The 17,433-nt window shown below is 50.2% G+C and overlaps 5 protein-coding genes across 5 annotated transcripts; 1 reads left to right on the top strand and 4 right to left on the bottom strand.

Annotated features, from left to right (window-relative positions):
* Window positions 1-1,057: 1,057 nt before the first annotated feature.
* Window positions 1,058-5,202, top strand: M437DRAFT_8980 (uncharacterized protein; the record flags this gene model as incomplete). Its single annotated transcript, XM_041029061.1, has 7 exons — window positions 1,058-1,132; window positions 1,197-1,331; window positions 1,395-1,489; window positions 1,539-1,974; window positions 2,025-2,618; window positions 2,718-4,480; window positions 4,533-5,202. Coding segments are annotated over 7 exons (3,768 nt in total), but the record flags the coding sequence as incomplete, so codon positions are not given.
* Window positions 5,203-7,189: 1,987 nt separating this feature from the next.
* Window positions 7,190-10,540, bottom strand: M437DRAFT_77759 (DENN-domain-containing protein; the record flags this gene model as incomplete). The annotated part of the gene is made up of 2 exons (XM_041026873.1): window positions 7,190-9,873; window positions 9,925-10,540. The coding sequence occupies 2 exons, from the start codon at window positions 10,538-10,540 to the stop codon at window positions 7,190-7,192; spliced, it is 3,300 nt and encodes a 1,099-aa protein (XP_040877018.1).
* A 1,602-nt stretch (window positions 10,541-12,142) lies between these two features.
* M437DRAFT_68613 (uncharacterized protein) lies at window positions 12,143-13,127 on the bottom strand (the record flags this gene model as incomplete). Its single annotated transcript, XM_041025142.1, has 2 exons — window positions 12,143-12,974; window positions 13,054-13,127. 2 exons carry the CDS (start codon window positions 13,125-13,127, stop codon window positions 12,143-12,145), a joined length of 906 nt encoding a protein of 301 aa, XP_040877017.1.
* A 1,749-nt stretch (window positions 13,128-14,876) lies between these two features.
* M437DRAFT_68612 (uncharacterized protein) lies at window positions 14,877-15,455 on the bottom strand (the record flags this gene model as incomplete). The annotated part of the gene is made up of 2 exons (XM_041025141.1): window positions 14,877-15,334; window positions 15,392-15,455. 2 exons carry the CDS (start codon window positions 15,453-15,455, stop codon window positions 14,877-14,879), a joined length of 522 nt encoding a protein of 173 aa, XP_040877016.1.
* A 750-nt stretch (window positions 15,456-16,205) lies between these two features.
* M437DRAFT_68611 (uncharacterized protein) lies at window positions 16,206-16,968 on the bottom strand (the record flags this gene model as incomplete). The annotated part of the gene is made up of 2 exons (XM_041025140.1): window positions 16,206-16,614; window positions 16,913-16,968. 2 exons carry the CDS (start codon window positions 16,966-16,968, stop codon window positions 16,206-16,208), a joined length of 465 nt encoding a protein of 154 aa, XP_040877015.1.
* Between the last annotated feature and the right edge of the window lie 465 nt (window positions 16,969-17,433).

Here is a 17,433-nt window from a genome sequence, read left to right as displayed (position 1 = left end):
ATGACCCTTGAAACGCAGCCATGGGCATGTCAAGCTATTGAGAGATGGAAGCATTCAACAGCATGGAAGCAGCTTTTAATAGCAGCTTGAGAATCAAAAAGTAGCCATCAGAATGCACAGAAATTATTAGGCAATGTCAAATGCCTCTCCGTATGCTAAAATCTATAACGCGTGTAGCTGTAAAAATGCGCAACACTACCAAGAATCAGAGTAGTGTCCACGGAGAAGCAACGAGTGCTAGACTCTCTGTAGACATGGCTATGATTCAGAAAGATACTGTGCCTTTTCATATCGTGAATTCTTCTCTCTACGTAGTCGGAGGACGATTGATTAAGTTGGAAGTCACAAGCTCTGGCTCACGGGGTAAAAGGTGTGTTTGGAAAGCGGGTTGAAAGTTTGGAAGGCAATCAATCCCCCCGCCCGTTTCAAACGTTCGGCCGCGAAGGTTGTCGTCTCGCTTTGGATCGGATCAGGGCAACGCCTCGTGGACCTGCGTGGCATGGGATTACTGTGTCTCAGATGGTTCAATAACACACCCTTTCGCCATCGCTAGTGACTTCATCTCAATCTCCCGGATGCTCGGTCTGGATACCCTCGTGCCCCGTGCCCACATACACCTGTCGATGCGAGAGTGGAACGCCGTGCCCGACCAGATACGCTGAACTGCTTTTTGCGTCCAATCCCGGCTGTGACGACTGCCACTGTTCTAGCTCATCCGCACGTCTGGCTGGAATGAAGTCAAGAAGCAATTCAGCTTTGTCGCCGCCATCGCTGTCGCGCACCTCGAACAAGTGCACACTCGAGACGCATCTGATCCCGTGCCTGACGCCCAACCCCCACCTCTCCTGACACCCACGGTCGAAACATTGCACACACACCTCAACTAGACACGCTCGCCGCCATGCCGGCCATTGCCCAGCGCCCTCAGTCGGCCTATGGCCCTCCCAGGTCCTCGGTCGAGTCCGACAGCGGCAGCGAACGATTCACATCCGCCCTCGAACGACGAGCCAGCTACCAACCGCAATCCTCTCTCAAGCCGCCCGGTCAGGCTAGACAGCCGAGTTGGGAGAAGATGCCAAAAGATGGGACTGTACAAAGGGCTGCTGGTGAGGTTACCGGCCTGAAAGACTACGTAAGACAAAATCTGCCACGCTTGAAACATAGTGTTCGGCCACAGAGCTGACAGAAGCTCGCAGCAACTGGGTGACTGTCTCGGCAAGGGTGCCTTTGGCAGTGTATACCGCGCCTTGAACTGGGGTACGGGTGAAACTGTCGCTATCAAGCAAGTCAAATTGGCAGATCTGCCAAAAGGCCAGTCTCGCGCTATCATGGTATCGTTATAATCCCGACCTATATGCTTACCTTCAGCCACAGGTGTTGACTTAAGCCTGCAGATGGAAATTGATCTGCTCAAGAACCTTAACCACCCAAATATCGTAAAGTACAATGGCTTTGTCAAGTCGACTGAATCACTGTACATCATTCTTGAGTACGCCATCCACTTACTATTACTGCCAACCTCTTGCTTACCCGCTCAGATATTGCGAAAATGGTTCGTTGCATTCTATCTGCAAGAACTTCGGCAAGTTTCCTGAGAACCTTGTTGCCCTATACATGACGCAAGTTCTTAATGGTCTGCTATACCTTCACGAGCAGGGTGTTATCCACCGAGACATCAAGGGAGCGAACATCCTCACCACCAAAGAAGGTTTGGTCAAGTTGGCAGATTTTGGTGTTGCGACGAGGAAGGATACTGGTCTGCATGAGAGTAGTGTAGTCGGTACACCTTATTGGATGGCTCCCGAGGTCATCGAGCTGTCTGGTGCTACCACTGCTTCAGATATTTGGAGTCTTGGATGTACTGTCATTGAGCTGCTCGATGGAAGGCCCCCATACCACAAGTTGCAACCTATGCCTGCCTTGTTCCGCATCGTCAACGATGACCATCCACCGCTACCCGAAGGAGCTTCGCCGGTATTGAATAATCTTTGCTGCTCTGTGTAAATCTTGCTGACATCATGCAGGCCGTTCGCGACTTCCTCATGCAGTGTTTCCAAAAAGATCCTAACCTCAGAGTCACAGCCAAGAAACTATTAAAACACCCCTGGATTCTCAGTGGGAGACGCTCCGATCAACCCGTCGCAAAACCAACACAGTACGACGAAGCTGTAAAGAGTGTCCAACAGTGGAACGAAGCACTCAAATCGCCACAAAATACATCCTCGAGGCGCTCCTCATCCAGACCACTCTCTTTGAGCCCCGTGCCTCCAAGACCCGATGTTGGTACACATCTAAGGACACCCGGCATCAACAAAAGCGGCTTGGCTTTGGTACATAGAGCAAACGACACCAAACCATATCAATCACCTGAAAACGACGCCAAAGACAATTGGGATGATGACTTTGCGACTTCCATCGGCAATGCTGCTTTGCAGCTGCCGCATCTGAAACCTCACGACAACTTTGCCGGCATGTTATCGTCAGACAAACTAAAGCAGTATGCCACTTTCGATATCAACGCCGAGGAGGAAGAGGGGGACAATTGGGACGACAACTTCGAAGGAGATCTTACAGTGAGAAGTCCGATGGAAGTGATCCGGGGCGATCCAATGGAGACCGTGCGACCCTTCTTCCCACCGAGAGCCAACACCTTTGATATGAAGCATACCGCGCCTACAAGAAACCCAGGACCCCACACGCTACGACATGCACAAAAGTCCCTGGAAAAAACCGATAAAGACAGCTCATCACGAACACAGATCCTTCGACCAGCGCACAAATCCACAAAATCCGAGCCGAAACCCACAGAAGCTCCAGTGCGCCCATCACTAATGTACCGAGAAAACTCTACTGAAGATTATTCTGACCTGCTTGGACCGGACAATGACTCGGCCTTCCGTCAAAAGCTTGCGGCACTCACTGTGCGAAGTGACGACTCGTTCGCGTCGAAATTGTTCCACCCCTCAGACCTCAAGAGCTTGCCCCGACCAAGTTCACGCATGGGTAACATGCGCCGACCATCCCCTCAGATTCATGATGCTGCTGCTATGCGCAGAACACGTTCTGAAGTGGAGATACAAAAGTATGCCGAGGACCCTGAGGACGAAGACTTTTCGGACATATTTGGCAAAGAAGATGGACAGCAAATACCGCAACCTGAGAGCGAGAGTGGATCTGAAATCGGCACGCTCATGCTCAACTCAAAGCTATCAACTAACTCATGGCTTGGAGACGAAGAAGACGAGGATGACCCGTTCGCACAACTCGAAGAAGGCTTTGACGAGATGGACTTGGAGACCAATATTGCTCGAGACAAATTTGCTCGTCTGGTCACGCTCGTTGAGGGACTTGTCGGATCGCTCAAGGTCTCTCAACCTGAAGATTATCTGCAAGATATTGTGGATCAACTGTTTCAAGTACTGTGGGAATCTCCTGAGGTCAAGACCGTAGTCATGTCTTCCCACGGCATGTTGCCCATTCTGGAAATCTTGGAGACATGTAACCGTCCGACAACCATCCTCAGGCTACTGCAAATTGTCAATCTGATCATCATGGACAATGTCGAGATCCAAGAGAATCTGTGTTTTGTTGGCGGCATCCCAATCATCACACGATTCGCGCAAAAGAGATACAGCAGCGACATCAGACTGGAAGCTGCGGCCTTCGTGAGACAGATGTATCAGACCAGCACGCTCACTCTGCAGATGTTCGTCAGTTGTGGTGGCTTGAATGTCCTAGTCGAATTCCTTGAGGAGGACTACGAGGCAGAGAGAGACCTTGTTTTGATTGGAGTCAATGGTGTCTGGAGCGTGTTTGAACTGCAAGGCCCAACACCGAAGAACGATTTCTGTCGAATCTTTTCGCGCAGCTCAGTCTTGTACCCGCTATCTCTGGTGCTCAACCGAGTATTGGAAGAAGAGGGTGAGCTTGCCGAGCTTGTTGAGGGACGCATTGTCAACATCTTTGTCTTGTTCTCGCAGGCCGAAAACCATGTCAAAGAGGCTGTCGCTGATCGTATGGTCTTGAAGCGTGTGTTGAAGGACTTGAAACGCATGTCACCTCAGCATCAGATCACCATGCTCAAGTTCATCAAGAATTTGTCCATGCTTGCAACCACACTCGACGCTTTGCAAAACTCAAATGCCATCGAGGTCTTGACTGATCTGCTCAATGCTAGCATGAAGGTCCCTCACTTCCGCGAAATCTCCAACCAGGTTTTGAACATCATGTACAACCTTTGCAGGTTGAGCAAGACAAGACAAGAAGACGCCGCATTGAATGGTGTCATCCCTCTCCTGCAGCGAATCGTTAAGACCGAGCGCCCACTGAAGGAGTTTGCATTGCCCATCTTGTGTGATATGGCACACTCTGGCAAGGTTGGAAGAAAGATACTGTGGCAGAACAAGGGACTGCAATTCTACGTCAGTCTGCTTGCAGATCAATATTGGCAAGTCACAGCTTTGGATGCCATTTTCGTCTGGTAAGTGATGCAAATTCTAGAGTGGCCTACAATTTTCACTAACAATACTCAGGTTACAAGAAGAGACCGCTAAGGTAGAAGAACACCTCCTTAAAGATGACAGCTTTTCTCAGGCAATTATCAATTGCTTCAACCATAGCAAAGCTGACAGCTTCGAAAATTTCCTTGAGCCTCTGCAGAAGCTTCTGCGCCTCAGTCCTCCCATCGCCAGCTCTCTCATTCATCCAGATCTTTTCCTACGCACGGCTCAAAAGCTTCGCACGAAGAAAGCTTTGGTTCGTCTCAACTTGCTAAGAATCATCCGCAGTATCTGCGACTCTAGTGACGAAGACGGCGCACTCATTCACACATTCGGATTACACCCCATCATCGCCGAGACTGCTAAGCACGACCCGGCCATTCTGGTACGCGAGATGGCATCGGATCTGATCAAGTCATCTGAATTACACGTCTCACGGGCTGTTCACAATGCTCGTGTTGGCGAAGTCAACAGTCGTCGTCAACTTCGTCGTTCAAGCTCATCCACGATGGTACCTACTGGCAATTCTCTCCCTCCTACACCAACGACCGATCGCATGCCAGGTCGTATAAGCAGCTACTTCGATCCTACGGCGGACTTACAACGGCCCTTTTCACGCGGTGCTACCGGCATGGCGTCACCATATCGTCCCATCAGTCGTGACGGAGGTTCTGGTGGATCATCAACAGGTTGGAGCGCATCCGGATTTCTAGCGTCGCCAACAGCTATCCCTCCTGTTCCCGGACTCGTCGCTATCGACCGTCCTGGCACCAACAACATTAATAACCTTGTTTCCAAGTCTCGCCTGCCCCGTACCAACCACTCACGAGGCACCTCTGGCGCGCGCCTCAGCCTCGTTACTGCCGAAGGCCGAACCTCGCGTCCTGGCTCTCGCAGTGGTCTGAGTAGTAACGACAGAAGCGAAAACCTGACCCCAAAGAGTGCTGCTCCTCCTGCACACGGTCATACTAGAACGCCCAGTCGGTTCGGTCACCATCATCAGCTTTCTGCGCCGTCCGCGAGTATAGGTAATGTCAGGCCATCGCGCGGTCGACGTACGACCAGCTCCGGTAGCAATGCTGGTGTTGGAGGAAACTAGAAGTTTTCTGATTCGGCGCTGGACTATTGCGATCCGTTTGTGGAGGAAGATGAGTGAACATACGCCACTCACAAACAAGACATCTTTCGGGTGTCGTCTTCACTCCTTGACCAACCATACATTTTCTTTTTTCTACATTTTTGTTTGTTATCTGCATACACAAGGCGTCCCTGGGGTTTAGCGGGTTCGTTCTTTCCTGTCCTTTGCCTGCAAGAACTGCATATACATAACCACTCCTCCCATTTCCAGCATAGCCGTGGCGTTTGTTTCACTAAGGGGCAAGAGGAGGACAAAGATCTCTAGGTTCTTCATAGGGAAGGCCTGGAATCACATTCGGTCTAGAAATTGCAATACATCTTATCAATTGATTATTACAGTTGTGATTTGCAACTTTCTCTATTGAGTCCCTGTTGCTTGGCTGTTAATATTTCGTTGTTGCTTGGTAGCGCGCTTGGAAAGGAAGGGACGTTGTCGGGCAGGTGCATCTCAGTATCGAGACACAGCTGGGACGTGATGTCATGCCAACATGAAGACATCACACTATACACTCTCAACATGAGCTTGACAGTGATCAGAGAAGATGTTGCATTTCGCAAGATTATTACTCTTGTTTGAATCTTGAGTTGCCACTCTCGGTCGCCAGAAGATATCGCTGCAGGCATCACCCTGCTCATATCACCAACGACCTTTTCCTTATCTATCATCAAAGGTCCTGGTGTGCTGCCTATTCTCTGTTGAACATCGCAACAGTGTCAATAGATACAAACGTAACGATGCGCTAAAAACTCTCGGAAAGAAGTGAAGTCGATACAAGGTGTAGACTATGCTCAGATGAACATTGGCATAAGAGAGCCACAGACAATGTGTACAATTAAGGTGTTGGGTGGATATGGCTTCAGAGAGGTTTGAGAGTAGATACTTGAGGTCAACGAAGGTAAACAGCAAAGAGGTTTCTCAAGACGTTTTGAGTGTCAGTAATAAGCATCACTTACAAGCAAGTGCAGACAGAGTCGACAAAAAGCTCAATACCACACAGAGATCACAGCGGAGTAAGTAGCAGAGATTCGAAAAGAGACAAGGACCGCAATGCGATGCAACATTAAAAATTTGTGATTTCTGAATTTCTAAAATCTTTCTTTTTTGCTTCGGAAAAAGAAGATCTCTAATACATCGTCGAAACAACAAAAAACTCCACACATCGCTCAATCGCTAGAGAGAAAAGAGAAAATCCAAAGACCAAAGACCAATGTCCTATCCAAATGGACATGTCGACTGAAGAAGGGGGTCGATCCTGATGTGAAAAGACCAGGAACGGGATGAAAGGCGTGAGAACAACTGCAAGATGCAAATAAAAGGCGGAGAGAAGAGGGGGTATAGTACGGCAAGCCACAAGGCATCGAAGCAAGAGCGTAGCTACGAGGAAGAAGGATGGGGTATTGGGGTATAACGAGTCTGGCGTTCAAGTTGGCTGTGTTGAGTAAAGCGAGCGTAATCGGAGAAAGGTTCAAAAAACAGAAAATGCAAAAGGACAGCATATGCAAGAATGAGTTGCAGGCAGTGAAGGGTGGGTAGATCGGTTCCAATCGAGGTATCATGCAGTGGTTTCTTCGTCAACGCTCAGACCCATCATGGAAGGTATAGGCTTGCGCTTTGTGCGTGTCTGTGGGCGAGGCAGACCTTGTACTGCTCTGGGCTCCTTCATGAGTGTGGTGTCCAGCTTCGCCGGGATTCTACTAACGACCTGGCGATAGTCACCAGGGAAACGAGAGTTTGGTGCTGCAGTCGAGGCGGAACGCCACAAGTGTTCTGAAGTGTCGAACAACCAAGAGGTGTTGTGCTTGGAGAAGATGGAGCCACGACCCCTGTTCCGCTTGGCGAGGATGATTTCGTCGAACAGCTTGATGGACGGATTCTCGGCACGAGTGGATTCGCGCTCGTGTATGAATTCATTGAACATCTGCGTTTCGCGCATCATAGTAATGTATTCAGTCGCCTCGCCGGGTACACTGCGGATGAATTGATCCATGTTGAAGTGATACACCATGCCTGCTTTTCTGCGCTCACCCGAAGCAGGATGCATGAAGCGACGGTAAGTGTAGAGCAGCGAGGCAAAGCAGCGGACGAACACAGCACGTACAGCCTCAGGGCGGAATGCGAGGGGACAGACGACCGAGATCTGGTGAAGACAGCGTGGGTGTACGTTGGTGTTGCATCCACCACAGCGATAGACGCCATCCTCGCATTTCTCGTCGCAAATGCTGCAGTACATCTTGTCTTCGCGTGGACGCCAGACCAAGCAATGACCCTCAACCCATTTGGTAGTTTCGGTGTCTCGTGGACAAGAAGGTTGAATTGCGGCTGGCATGATGGTAGAAGCGGCGAGAGTAGAAGGTGCATAGACTGATGGTGCGTACCCAGCAGAGTTCGCTAGAGTCGATGTTGACATGCTGCTGTTATGGCTGATGAAGGGTTGAGTGCTGTTAGCGGCACTGGGTCTTCGGAGGTTTGCCATACGATCGAAACCGAAGGAAGAGTTGCGCCTGCTCGCTACATCGAAATGTGCAGAACGCTTCTCACGCAGCGAAGTCTGCATGCTATAGCCCGAATCATTCCTAGAGACAGGCGTTGTGGGGAAGGTCTGCGACAATGGGGATGGAATGGTGGGAGATGGCGGAGATCGGGTAGATGAGGATCGGCGGTCTTCTCTTGTGGTTGAGCTTGTTGATGGGCGGTCGCTTCCTCGCGAAGTAGTTCTGAAGTTGAGGAAGGCGTTAAGGACAATGGCGCGGTTTTGCGTAGGCACTTGAATTTCCGAAAAAGCAGCAGAGTTTGCACCAACCAAAGATGCCAGACTTGAGGGAACGGCTCTTTGACTGTAAATCTGAGGGTTCTCTGAAGCGAAGGCGTCGTTCGGGAATGTCTCAATGGCATACGAGGGAGGACCCACGGGCACGCCGTAGCGTGTGTGATGGGGTGCGACTACCTGCAACGAAGCGATGAGCTTCCTGCGTTGTTGACGAGGCAGGAGCGTTGGTCTGGCCGTGCTTTCGATGATGTCCTGATCCAAATCCACGAGGACAAAATCGTCATCAGGGAACTCAAGATTTTCGTATCTTCGCTCCACACCAACGATGTAAGGGCAGGGGGCTTCGAGAGCCTGGATTAGTCGTGCTGGCAAAACAGGGATAAAAACTCCGGCCCACTTCAATGGGTATAATAGACTGGTAATGGCAGCGCTTGCAAGATGGAGCATAGATGTGTGCGATGAGAGCAAGATTATGCGTGATTCTGACAAGACGTACTCGAACAAGGTGATGATGTTGTTCAAGGAGAGTGCTCGGAAAAGAGCGTAGATGTCGGTGTTTCGTGAGCCAGGGATTTCATTTTCGGCCTCTTTCCTGGCATACAAGCGCAGTTCACGAATTGCGACTTCAATCTGGGTGCTGGACGACATAGGACTTGGAGCTTCAACGCACAAGTTCACAACGTATCGTTCGAGCGGCTGCCACATGCCGATCTTGGGGGAACTTGGAGGCACGCGAAGCACAGCGCCGTTTGTCATGGGTGTAACAATGGCCTTAAGCCACTCTTTCCAGAAACTTGTCATGGCGCCATCTTTGCCGAGCACACCGTAGCATCGAGGAATCCAGAAGCCACTCTCGCCATCGGTCAGACCCTCAATCTTGGAGGCAGCTCCGTGTCGTACTGGGCGCAGCAGATCGGCCATGAGAGAAATCTTTTCCTCGACAGCACTGATCTGCTCATCGAGCGTTTCTCTCTCAGCAGAACCTTGAGCAGCATTAGGCAGTTCGGCGAGCAATCTCGAGAGTTTTGCTCTTTCTCCCGCCAGGCGTTCTCCCAAGCTACTAGCCAATTCCCTCTCTTCATCGCTCATGTTGGCTTTCCGCCATGCCTCGCATTGTCGCTCAAGCTCGACCGATGCTGACTCGTTCAAGGGCATCCATACCGTGACACAAATGGCATGCAGCTTAGAGCCGTCTCCAGTCGTCATGGCAAAGCCGTGCCAGGTGGATCGTGGTCGCTCATCGGACGAGACGACTACAACATCGTTTGGAAAGGCAAACATGGGAACGTAATCGGGAAAAGGGCATCGTCGCTTCATCTCGTCATCTTGGGCTTTTGGGGGGTATCTGTCTAGCAGAACTGGTTCGTATCGTCGTTTCAGGGGATGCATGTCGGGGGAGGCTTTGAAAGGTTTCGGCGTAGGGATGACAGAGTTGTAGCCACTCAAGCGTTTGGACGTGCGTGTAGAAGCTAGCGAGGTTCGGTCAGCCGATTGACTTGTCGAGGTGCCAAAATACTCACGCTGCCTTGACAGTGAGACCGAGGGCTGTCTCTTCATGCTGTTCATAGTCGACAAGCGCCTCCTTAGGCCATTGATTCCACCCTTCTGTGCCGCCGCATTGTTTGATGCATCCTCTGAGCTTGTGATGCGGAGTGTTCTCGGTCTGGGCTTTGGTGTTCGCGATGTTTGCGGCACAACTGCTCCTGCTTGCACTTGTATTTCCTCCAGGAAGTTCTCTCTCTCCGAAGCAAACTTGCGAAGTGCGATCTCGAAATCTTCGTCGCTGAGGCCAGGCGTTTCTGTTTGCAGACCTTTGATGGTAGCACTGCTGCGATTGCTGGGCGATGGTTTGAAGTCACTGGGGCCGATGACACTGCTAATGCTCTTGCGCGCTTCCCAGCTGTAGCGTGAAGATCCCCTCTTGGTCCTATCTGTGTTGGGCGAGCCTGGTGTCGAAGGTCTCGGCGAAGTGACACTGTCTGTCTCGAGGGCAATGTCTTCCTCAATCGTCTCGTCTACCGGCGGGGGAGAAGCGGCAGCATGTTCGCGTTCGTCGTAGATCTGGGTCGACTCTATGCCGGATATGAAGAAGTAATCAGCCAGCGGCACCGAGGTGGATTCCTTCGTTGGCGCCATATGTAAGTAATTATGCTGAGTTGTTGTGGTTGTGTGGTGGTGTGGTATATTATTCCATTGATCGAAGGGATGTGTTGCGGGAAAGTCGGAATATCCAAAAGGAGTGACTATGATGCTTCAGATTCCAGGGGGTGCGCGATGGTTCGTGACGGACAACGGTTGTTGTGAGGAGAAAAGTTAAGGTTAGCTTTGTTGAGCGGGAATCTGGGATGCTCGCAGGAAAGCTGGCAGTGGCTTGTGAAAGCAGCAGCAACAGCAATAGCAACGCAACAGCGACAGCAAAAGGCAAAAGATAAAGGAGCGAGCAAGCGGAGTGTAGATGCTAATATCCAGGCTGCGAGCAAAAAGGCGAACGAAACTCCTGACGATCGCTTGACGTGGTTTGCAGGCCGTCAAACGGTGTCCGTTTCGAAAAAAGGTCGAGCAGGTGTGGCAGTTGTGGGAGCGCAAGGCACGACGGTTTCCCTGAATGCCGGGTGGTTTATGCTGCCCGCCCGCTGTCCACGACAAGAACTAATTATTCTGAGCCCATCAATCCCTCCATCAAGCCTCCAGAGCACAAGCCAAGGGAACAGGAGGGTTCGGCCTGTCTGTGCGTACTTGGCCACTGGAACGGAACTCCTTTGGCTAGAGATACGACTCAACCCTGACGCCGTGTTCGATTCCTGATAGATTGCAGACGCGTCCAAGAGAGACCACCTACAACGACCATGACTCTCAACCCACTTCCTAAGCGCGCGCGCGCTGTAGCGAGCGAGCCTTTCTTTTCTTGCTACACACCCTCCACCTGAGCACTCAAATCCTGATACAAGTATAGTAACCTCGCGTCGCGAGCCCGTGTCCCGAACCTGTCCAGCACTTTAGTTTTCTCCTGTGTTTTGGCCAGGCCAAGCGGACGGGCTGACTACGAATACGGCATTTTAAGTGGTCCTCTTCCCCATTTCGGTCAGACCCTTCCTTCCCTCTCCACTTGTTGCTGCACGAGCGATCTGCAATAACAAACTTCCATTCTTTGCACAGCGCAATCTCCTCGCTCCTGTCCTTGTGCTCCTCGTCGTGCCTCCATGCTTGCTGCTCTCTATTAGAGACAAGAGTCATGTACGCTTAATGTTATGCGCCCCTCCCGAAGACCCCTTGCACCCAGATGACTGATGCGCGCACGTGAAATCTCGGCTGGTGTGAACCTTTTAAAAACACAACCGATCTGCGGAGGGTGCCCCTCATGTTTCAAGCTAGCACCACTCCCACTCAGTCAACCATTAACTTGACAAAAATCTCCGCAGTCATGTTCGACGCAGAAACGCGATGAGCATTCTGTACCACACTTTGAAATACGCCTCAGTGTGGCTTTAACAGATCTCACCATGTGTAATCACCGCGGTCTCAGACTCTAGCCCATTTGGGCTGAAGGAACCTGACTCTGTTTTATTTCAGTCTCACGGTTAGCCGGCAACGACCAGCCATGAACCCTGGGCTGCTGAGACAGGTGCTGTAGCACTCCGAGACCTGAGTCAACCACGCCTCTCCCGACGTCTCATCCATCAAAGTCGCCGAGCATGACGCGAATAGACTTTGCGCAATCAAACCCAAGGGTCATCGTCATCATCTGGCTCTACTGGCCAGCCAACCTGTGGTCAAGCTGCCCATTTCCCCATTTTGGCTCTTCCAGTCGACGTGGAGTTGCGCGAGGACTGTCCTGCCGTTCTTCTCTTCCAGCTGCTCGCCCTGTACTTGTTGCAGAGTAAAGGCAACTTGCATAACATCTTGAGGATTTAAGATCGGTCGATCGTCAGCCTCGTTCCAGTTCAGGCTCCTGCCTGTCAGGCCCTGAGCCGTGCTAATGGAGACCCTCTCCAAAACAACCGATTTCTCGGTCAGATTTTCAAGTTGGGCTTCTAATACAAATCTGCGCGCGTCTTGTGTATCCTTCTTGGCTGCGAGGTCTCCTACCTTCGTTCTAACGCCAAGTGCAGGCTGCGCGACAAATTGATACAGTTTTCTGAATGTTCGCTTATTCGTCATGTCATCTCGAGTTTCCTGGTATGTGACAGTGACGGCCAGAACGTGAGGACCGTCTTCTCGTAATTCATGTTTTACAATGCGCTGCAAAGTCTGGGCCGGTTGCATGTCTTGTTCCGTTGGTGCATCAGGACCTTCCAAAGCCAACGCAATGCTGCCACTCGGCACTTGGAGTTCGGCACTTAGTTGGACATCTTGCACGACGATAGGAGATGAGGGCGGCAATTCGTTGTTCGCGCATAACGTGCAAGAGAAGACGGTGCCAACATATGCAGCGCCAAACGCAGGAGGCAGTGCCAGTAGCGGCGTAAGCGGGAATGAATCTGGCGTCGCGGTTGGATAGGGTAGTGATGCTTTTGCAATGGAATCGGTTCCGGGAAGCGTATGAGCGGGTGATAGCGACGGATGTGATAGCCTGTGCAAGTCGAAGAGACCTTCTTGTCAGCAGGTAGGTCAAGCAACACAGTACCAGAGCCAGGCGGTTGTTCGATTACCTCAATACTTTCAGACTGATGCTGTGCGGAGATGCGCCAGCACCAGCGATACTCCCAGCACGCACTTGAGCCATGGCCTTTTTATGAGAGCTACAGAGCGTATCCCAAAGCTAGCGAGGCGGAACAGCCAGAGTCACAGAGGGCTGCGATTGAAACTGCTGTATCCTCACCTGCGATCGTCTGTCCAAGAATCATACGCAGCCCACGCGACGACTGTCCGTCGACGATGAGCCGGCATCCGAACGAGTGGCCCAAGCTCAAGCTCTCTCCTTGCTCTGCTCGCCGACCCCCTGCATCCCGCGTTGCTTGGGTGAATCTTCTGTGTTTACCCCTAGCTATGACAGGATAGCCTCTGATCCCCATCTCACCAGCACCCTGATCTCCTGCACGCCGTGTGTGATGTACGCCATGGATCAATGTCAGCGCCTCGAGCCAAATGAAATTTGCTCCTTCAAGATCAACGACCCTGACCATCATGCGACCATCCTTTTGACTTTGAGATCATCTTTGCATCCTCCACAGCTATTGTCTCAGATAGAAGAGCAATAGCAGAGCGCACTCTCGCTTTCCCATGCCCCACCAATCGATAATGTTGCATCTCCGTTGATCCAATTTCGATGATTCCAACGCTATAGGCGATCTATCCATAACACTTGAACGCCATTCTTAATTACCATCACTACTATCACTTTCGCTTCACCATCGGACTCTTTGCCCATTCGAGGCCCACCCCTTTGTAGACAGCTGCATAAACGTTGCAAGCAAGATATACCGGCGAACATTTTACAGTCCCCCGTTTTCTTGAGACTACATAGATCGTCCCACCGCTCGTTCGATTGCCAGCTTCTAACCGTGAAATTGTGTGGCTTGTACAGATAGATGTACCCCCTTTCTCATGCACAAAGTGCGTTTTTACTGTTGCCTAAACTCAGCCTCTCTGGCTGTTATCCTCAGTGCTTGCTTTGCCCATTCTAGGTTCATGCATGTTCAGACGGTAGAATTGTTTTATTCGCAGCTGCGTTCCTTGTAGGCCTCCCGTTTCTTGTAGCTTCTATACGTCAAACGAGTACGCCAAACGAGAGGGGGACTGGAAGAGATACAAAGATACCTCTCAAATAGACTTGTGTTCTATTATTGGTGCTCGTGTGTACTTGTCTTTGAATACTATTGGATGCAAGCTTGACTATCTGCTTTTTCGGACATGTCTTACACAAATAGAGGCGATGGTCCTTGACTTTCAAGTATTTGTCTCAATCATGACTCGCACTACAGTAGTATATTCAATAGCGCTGAGACAAGCGAAGACCCCACTGATACCCCCCAGAATCGACTGACTTGGTTGTCGCAGATATAGCAGTCAACCACCGGACAGATAGGATGATCATGTATAAGCAGATGGGTCTAGTTTCGGCCAGATACTTATCCGTGTAAGCAAGTGAAGTACACTATCCGAAGACCTTGACTCTTGTGGTAACGCAGGACAATATATCAGCTGTGAAAGTGCAGAGCGATTTTGAGATTAGATCATGTGTTCAGAGAGCCGACAGGAAAGGGATTTCAGGGGTGCAAGATCTATGTGAGACTGCAGAATGGCTTCTGGTGTTATAATATCTCACAAGAGAGTGCATAAGATGGAGAGCTTTCTATGGAGGTCACTTCAGATCTTAAAGTACTCTGCATTCCTACAGCGATATATAACACACTTGCATCTTCGTCGAGATAAATATAGTCCAATTTACTCCCCGTTTGATGAACTCGGTACTGAAATCATGCCGCTCGCTAACGTAAACACGTCGATATATCTGCTGACCCAGCTGACTTTCTCAAATACTTCTTCTGACAGTAAGAGGTGTGTTCGGATCATCAAGCTGAACGTCGCTATGAATCGGCGACACTGATCGAGTTGTCCCTTGTTCACTTGCTTCTCCGAAACTATGTGGATCAACCAGAGTGATGATCGAACCATGGGTTTGGGGTGTGGTTGGGACCTGCAGGTTTCTCATCTCATGCTCTTCCTCATCTTTCGCTGGTGTTGTGGGTCGAGAGATACGGGCAATAGGGCCATCAGCAGTAGTAAGAGCAAACCCTTCATGTAACAATTCGAGCTTAGCCAGTGTTTCGCCAGCCGCACCTAACGAGTGATTATGATTCCTGTTGCGTAAATCCCGATAAAGCAATTCATCTGGTCCATGTAACATGGTAGCTGTGTTGTTAGCTTTCCAGCTCGGTACGCCAGATCTATGCGCATCCAGTATCGAGAGCGCGAAGAAGATGCTGCCGACTGCCAGAGTCCAATCAGTACGAATTCACATGATTTGGTTGAATTTCTATGACTTACTTGTGAATAGTGACAACGGCAACGCCAAAAAAAAGCCCAACGAACGTGATAGTATCGGACCCATTGCTGTGCTGTGCACGGGACCGACTCGTTGCCGATGTGACGAATTGCGTTGCTCATGCTTCTCGCTATGGCATCGAATGTCGCATTTGTGTTTGTTTGGTTAAATAGAGGTTGGAGAACAGCACTGCCATAAGTGTATAGCTTAGATTGGTCTCGTTGTAGTACTGCTTTCACTGTCCAGTTGTCATTGTCTTGTCGTATCAAGGATGTCAAGAACCCAAGTGTACTGACTAAGCCTTTTTGAGTCACCGTGAAGTTTTCCTTTACATCTGTCTGTAAGGCAGCAGGGTCGAGCCTATAGTCGTCGCGATACCGGAACATCTGGTGATATATTGGATTCCACTCCGGCGTTCCTCGATCGAACGAAAGATTGTACGGGTCAACACCGCTTTGATCGACGTTTAGCCTCAGAAGCCAGGACGCGGGTACTTTGTCAGAAGCGCTCAACACAATATTCTCCACCAAGACGTTATTCCTGACCGAAGAGTTGTAGACATTGAGCACCAACTCCAATCCACACTCCATAGCTGATGCACGTGCCACATCCCAGGCCGGAGTGCCTAGACTTTCCGTGTTATTGGTTCTGATAGTGGTGAAGGCAGCAAGTAATGCCTGCGAAGCTGCGAAGTTGATGGTTTTGCGCGGATCGGCGACCACTTCTGCTTGGAGAACAGCGAAGGTTTGAGATTTACGCCACGATGAATTGGTGGTGTTCGAGAGTCAAACCGAGATACTCCAGTGTCCAATCCGTTCACGTTGCTGAAGATTGTGGCTGTGGTTGCGACGACTGGACACTAGAAACTGCTCTCCTGTCCAGTCCCTCTGTTGCTTGAGTCGCAATGGACTGAACGGATGCCACATCAGAATTGACAGTCGAGACGTCAGAGAAAGCCGTTATTTCGGTTACAAGAGATGCAGCGGAGTATCCTGGTGCCTCGGTTTGAGGATTGTTGCTTGGAGCAATCGCATCTGAATTCAAGGTCGACAAATCGCTGGAAATTGGCTCAGTTGAGGATGGCACCTCGTATGTCTCTGGCTGCATCCAACTCGATGAGACGTCTGTGGAGGTAGCTGCGTATTCTAACTTCGTTTTAGATGAGCTTCCAGCCGAAGAGGTAGTTGAATCGACCATATCTTCTAGAGTCGTTCTTTTCAAGAGACTTGAAAGGTCGAAGCATGTGCTACGCACAGCTAACGATGTGTACTTGGTCCATGTGCACAACAACACAGTCGACTTCCTGTTTCCTGAGCACTATCGCGATGTTCACGTAGAAATGCACAATACTTTCCAAAAGAACGTTGTTGCCATGGAGAATATCTCATCCTAGACTATCTCCATGGCCAGACTCATGTCCAAAAGATGACTGTGCATGTTCATAGCTCATAGCACACCTATAGTTGAGGATGAGAGAGGGGTTGGTCATGAGTTTGTCAGTCTTTAGCACATGGGAGACGTACTGGCGTGGACGCCCATAGCCCCGATTTTCTAGGCAGCCGATGGCGTCAATGTACATATCGAAGCGCCTCTCTCAGCGAGCCTTGTCTACGACTCTTTTCTCATTTGCCTACGAGTTCTGATGCGTGTTGGTGGTGGCCGTCAGTGTTGGACGCAAATGGTTCGTCGAGGAAGGTCCAACAGAAGTCACCAACAAGCGCCAAGCACTTGTTTCCCACGCGACAGTCATCATTTCAACGTACCACCAGGTTAATTGAGCATTTATATAGGTCGAGCAAAACATCGCAAATTTCTGTGCATCAAGTATCTCTTGTCAACTTTTTATACGATTCTTTATAGAGCATACACTTTGGTGTCGACCATTACAAACTGCGCGGAAGCTTCGGCAGTCGAAGTATTGACGTAACATCAAGGACACCAAAACAGGAAACCACGTATAGGAATCATATGTCAAGGTTCTTTCACCAATTGCGTTGTGGTATCATCGAACTTTCTGTTGTAGATCACAACGAAAGTACTTAAC

The sequence above is a fragment of the Aureobasidium melanogenum genome, assembly GCF_000721775.1.
Source record: "Aureobasidium melanogenum CBS 110374 unplaced genomic scaffold scaffold_22, whole genome shotgun sequence".
Classification (NCBI taxonomy): Eukaryota; Fungi; Ascomycota; class Dothideomycetes; order Dothideales; family Saccotheciaceae; genus Aureobasidium; species Aureobasidium melanogenum.
The sequence above is the reverse complement of the archived record's forward strand: the minus strand, read 5'-3'. Positions and strand labels throughout refer to the sequence as shown.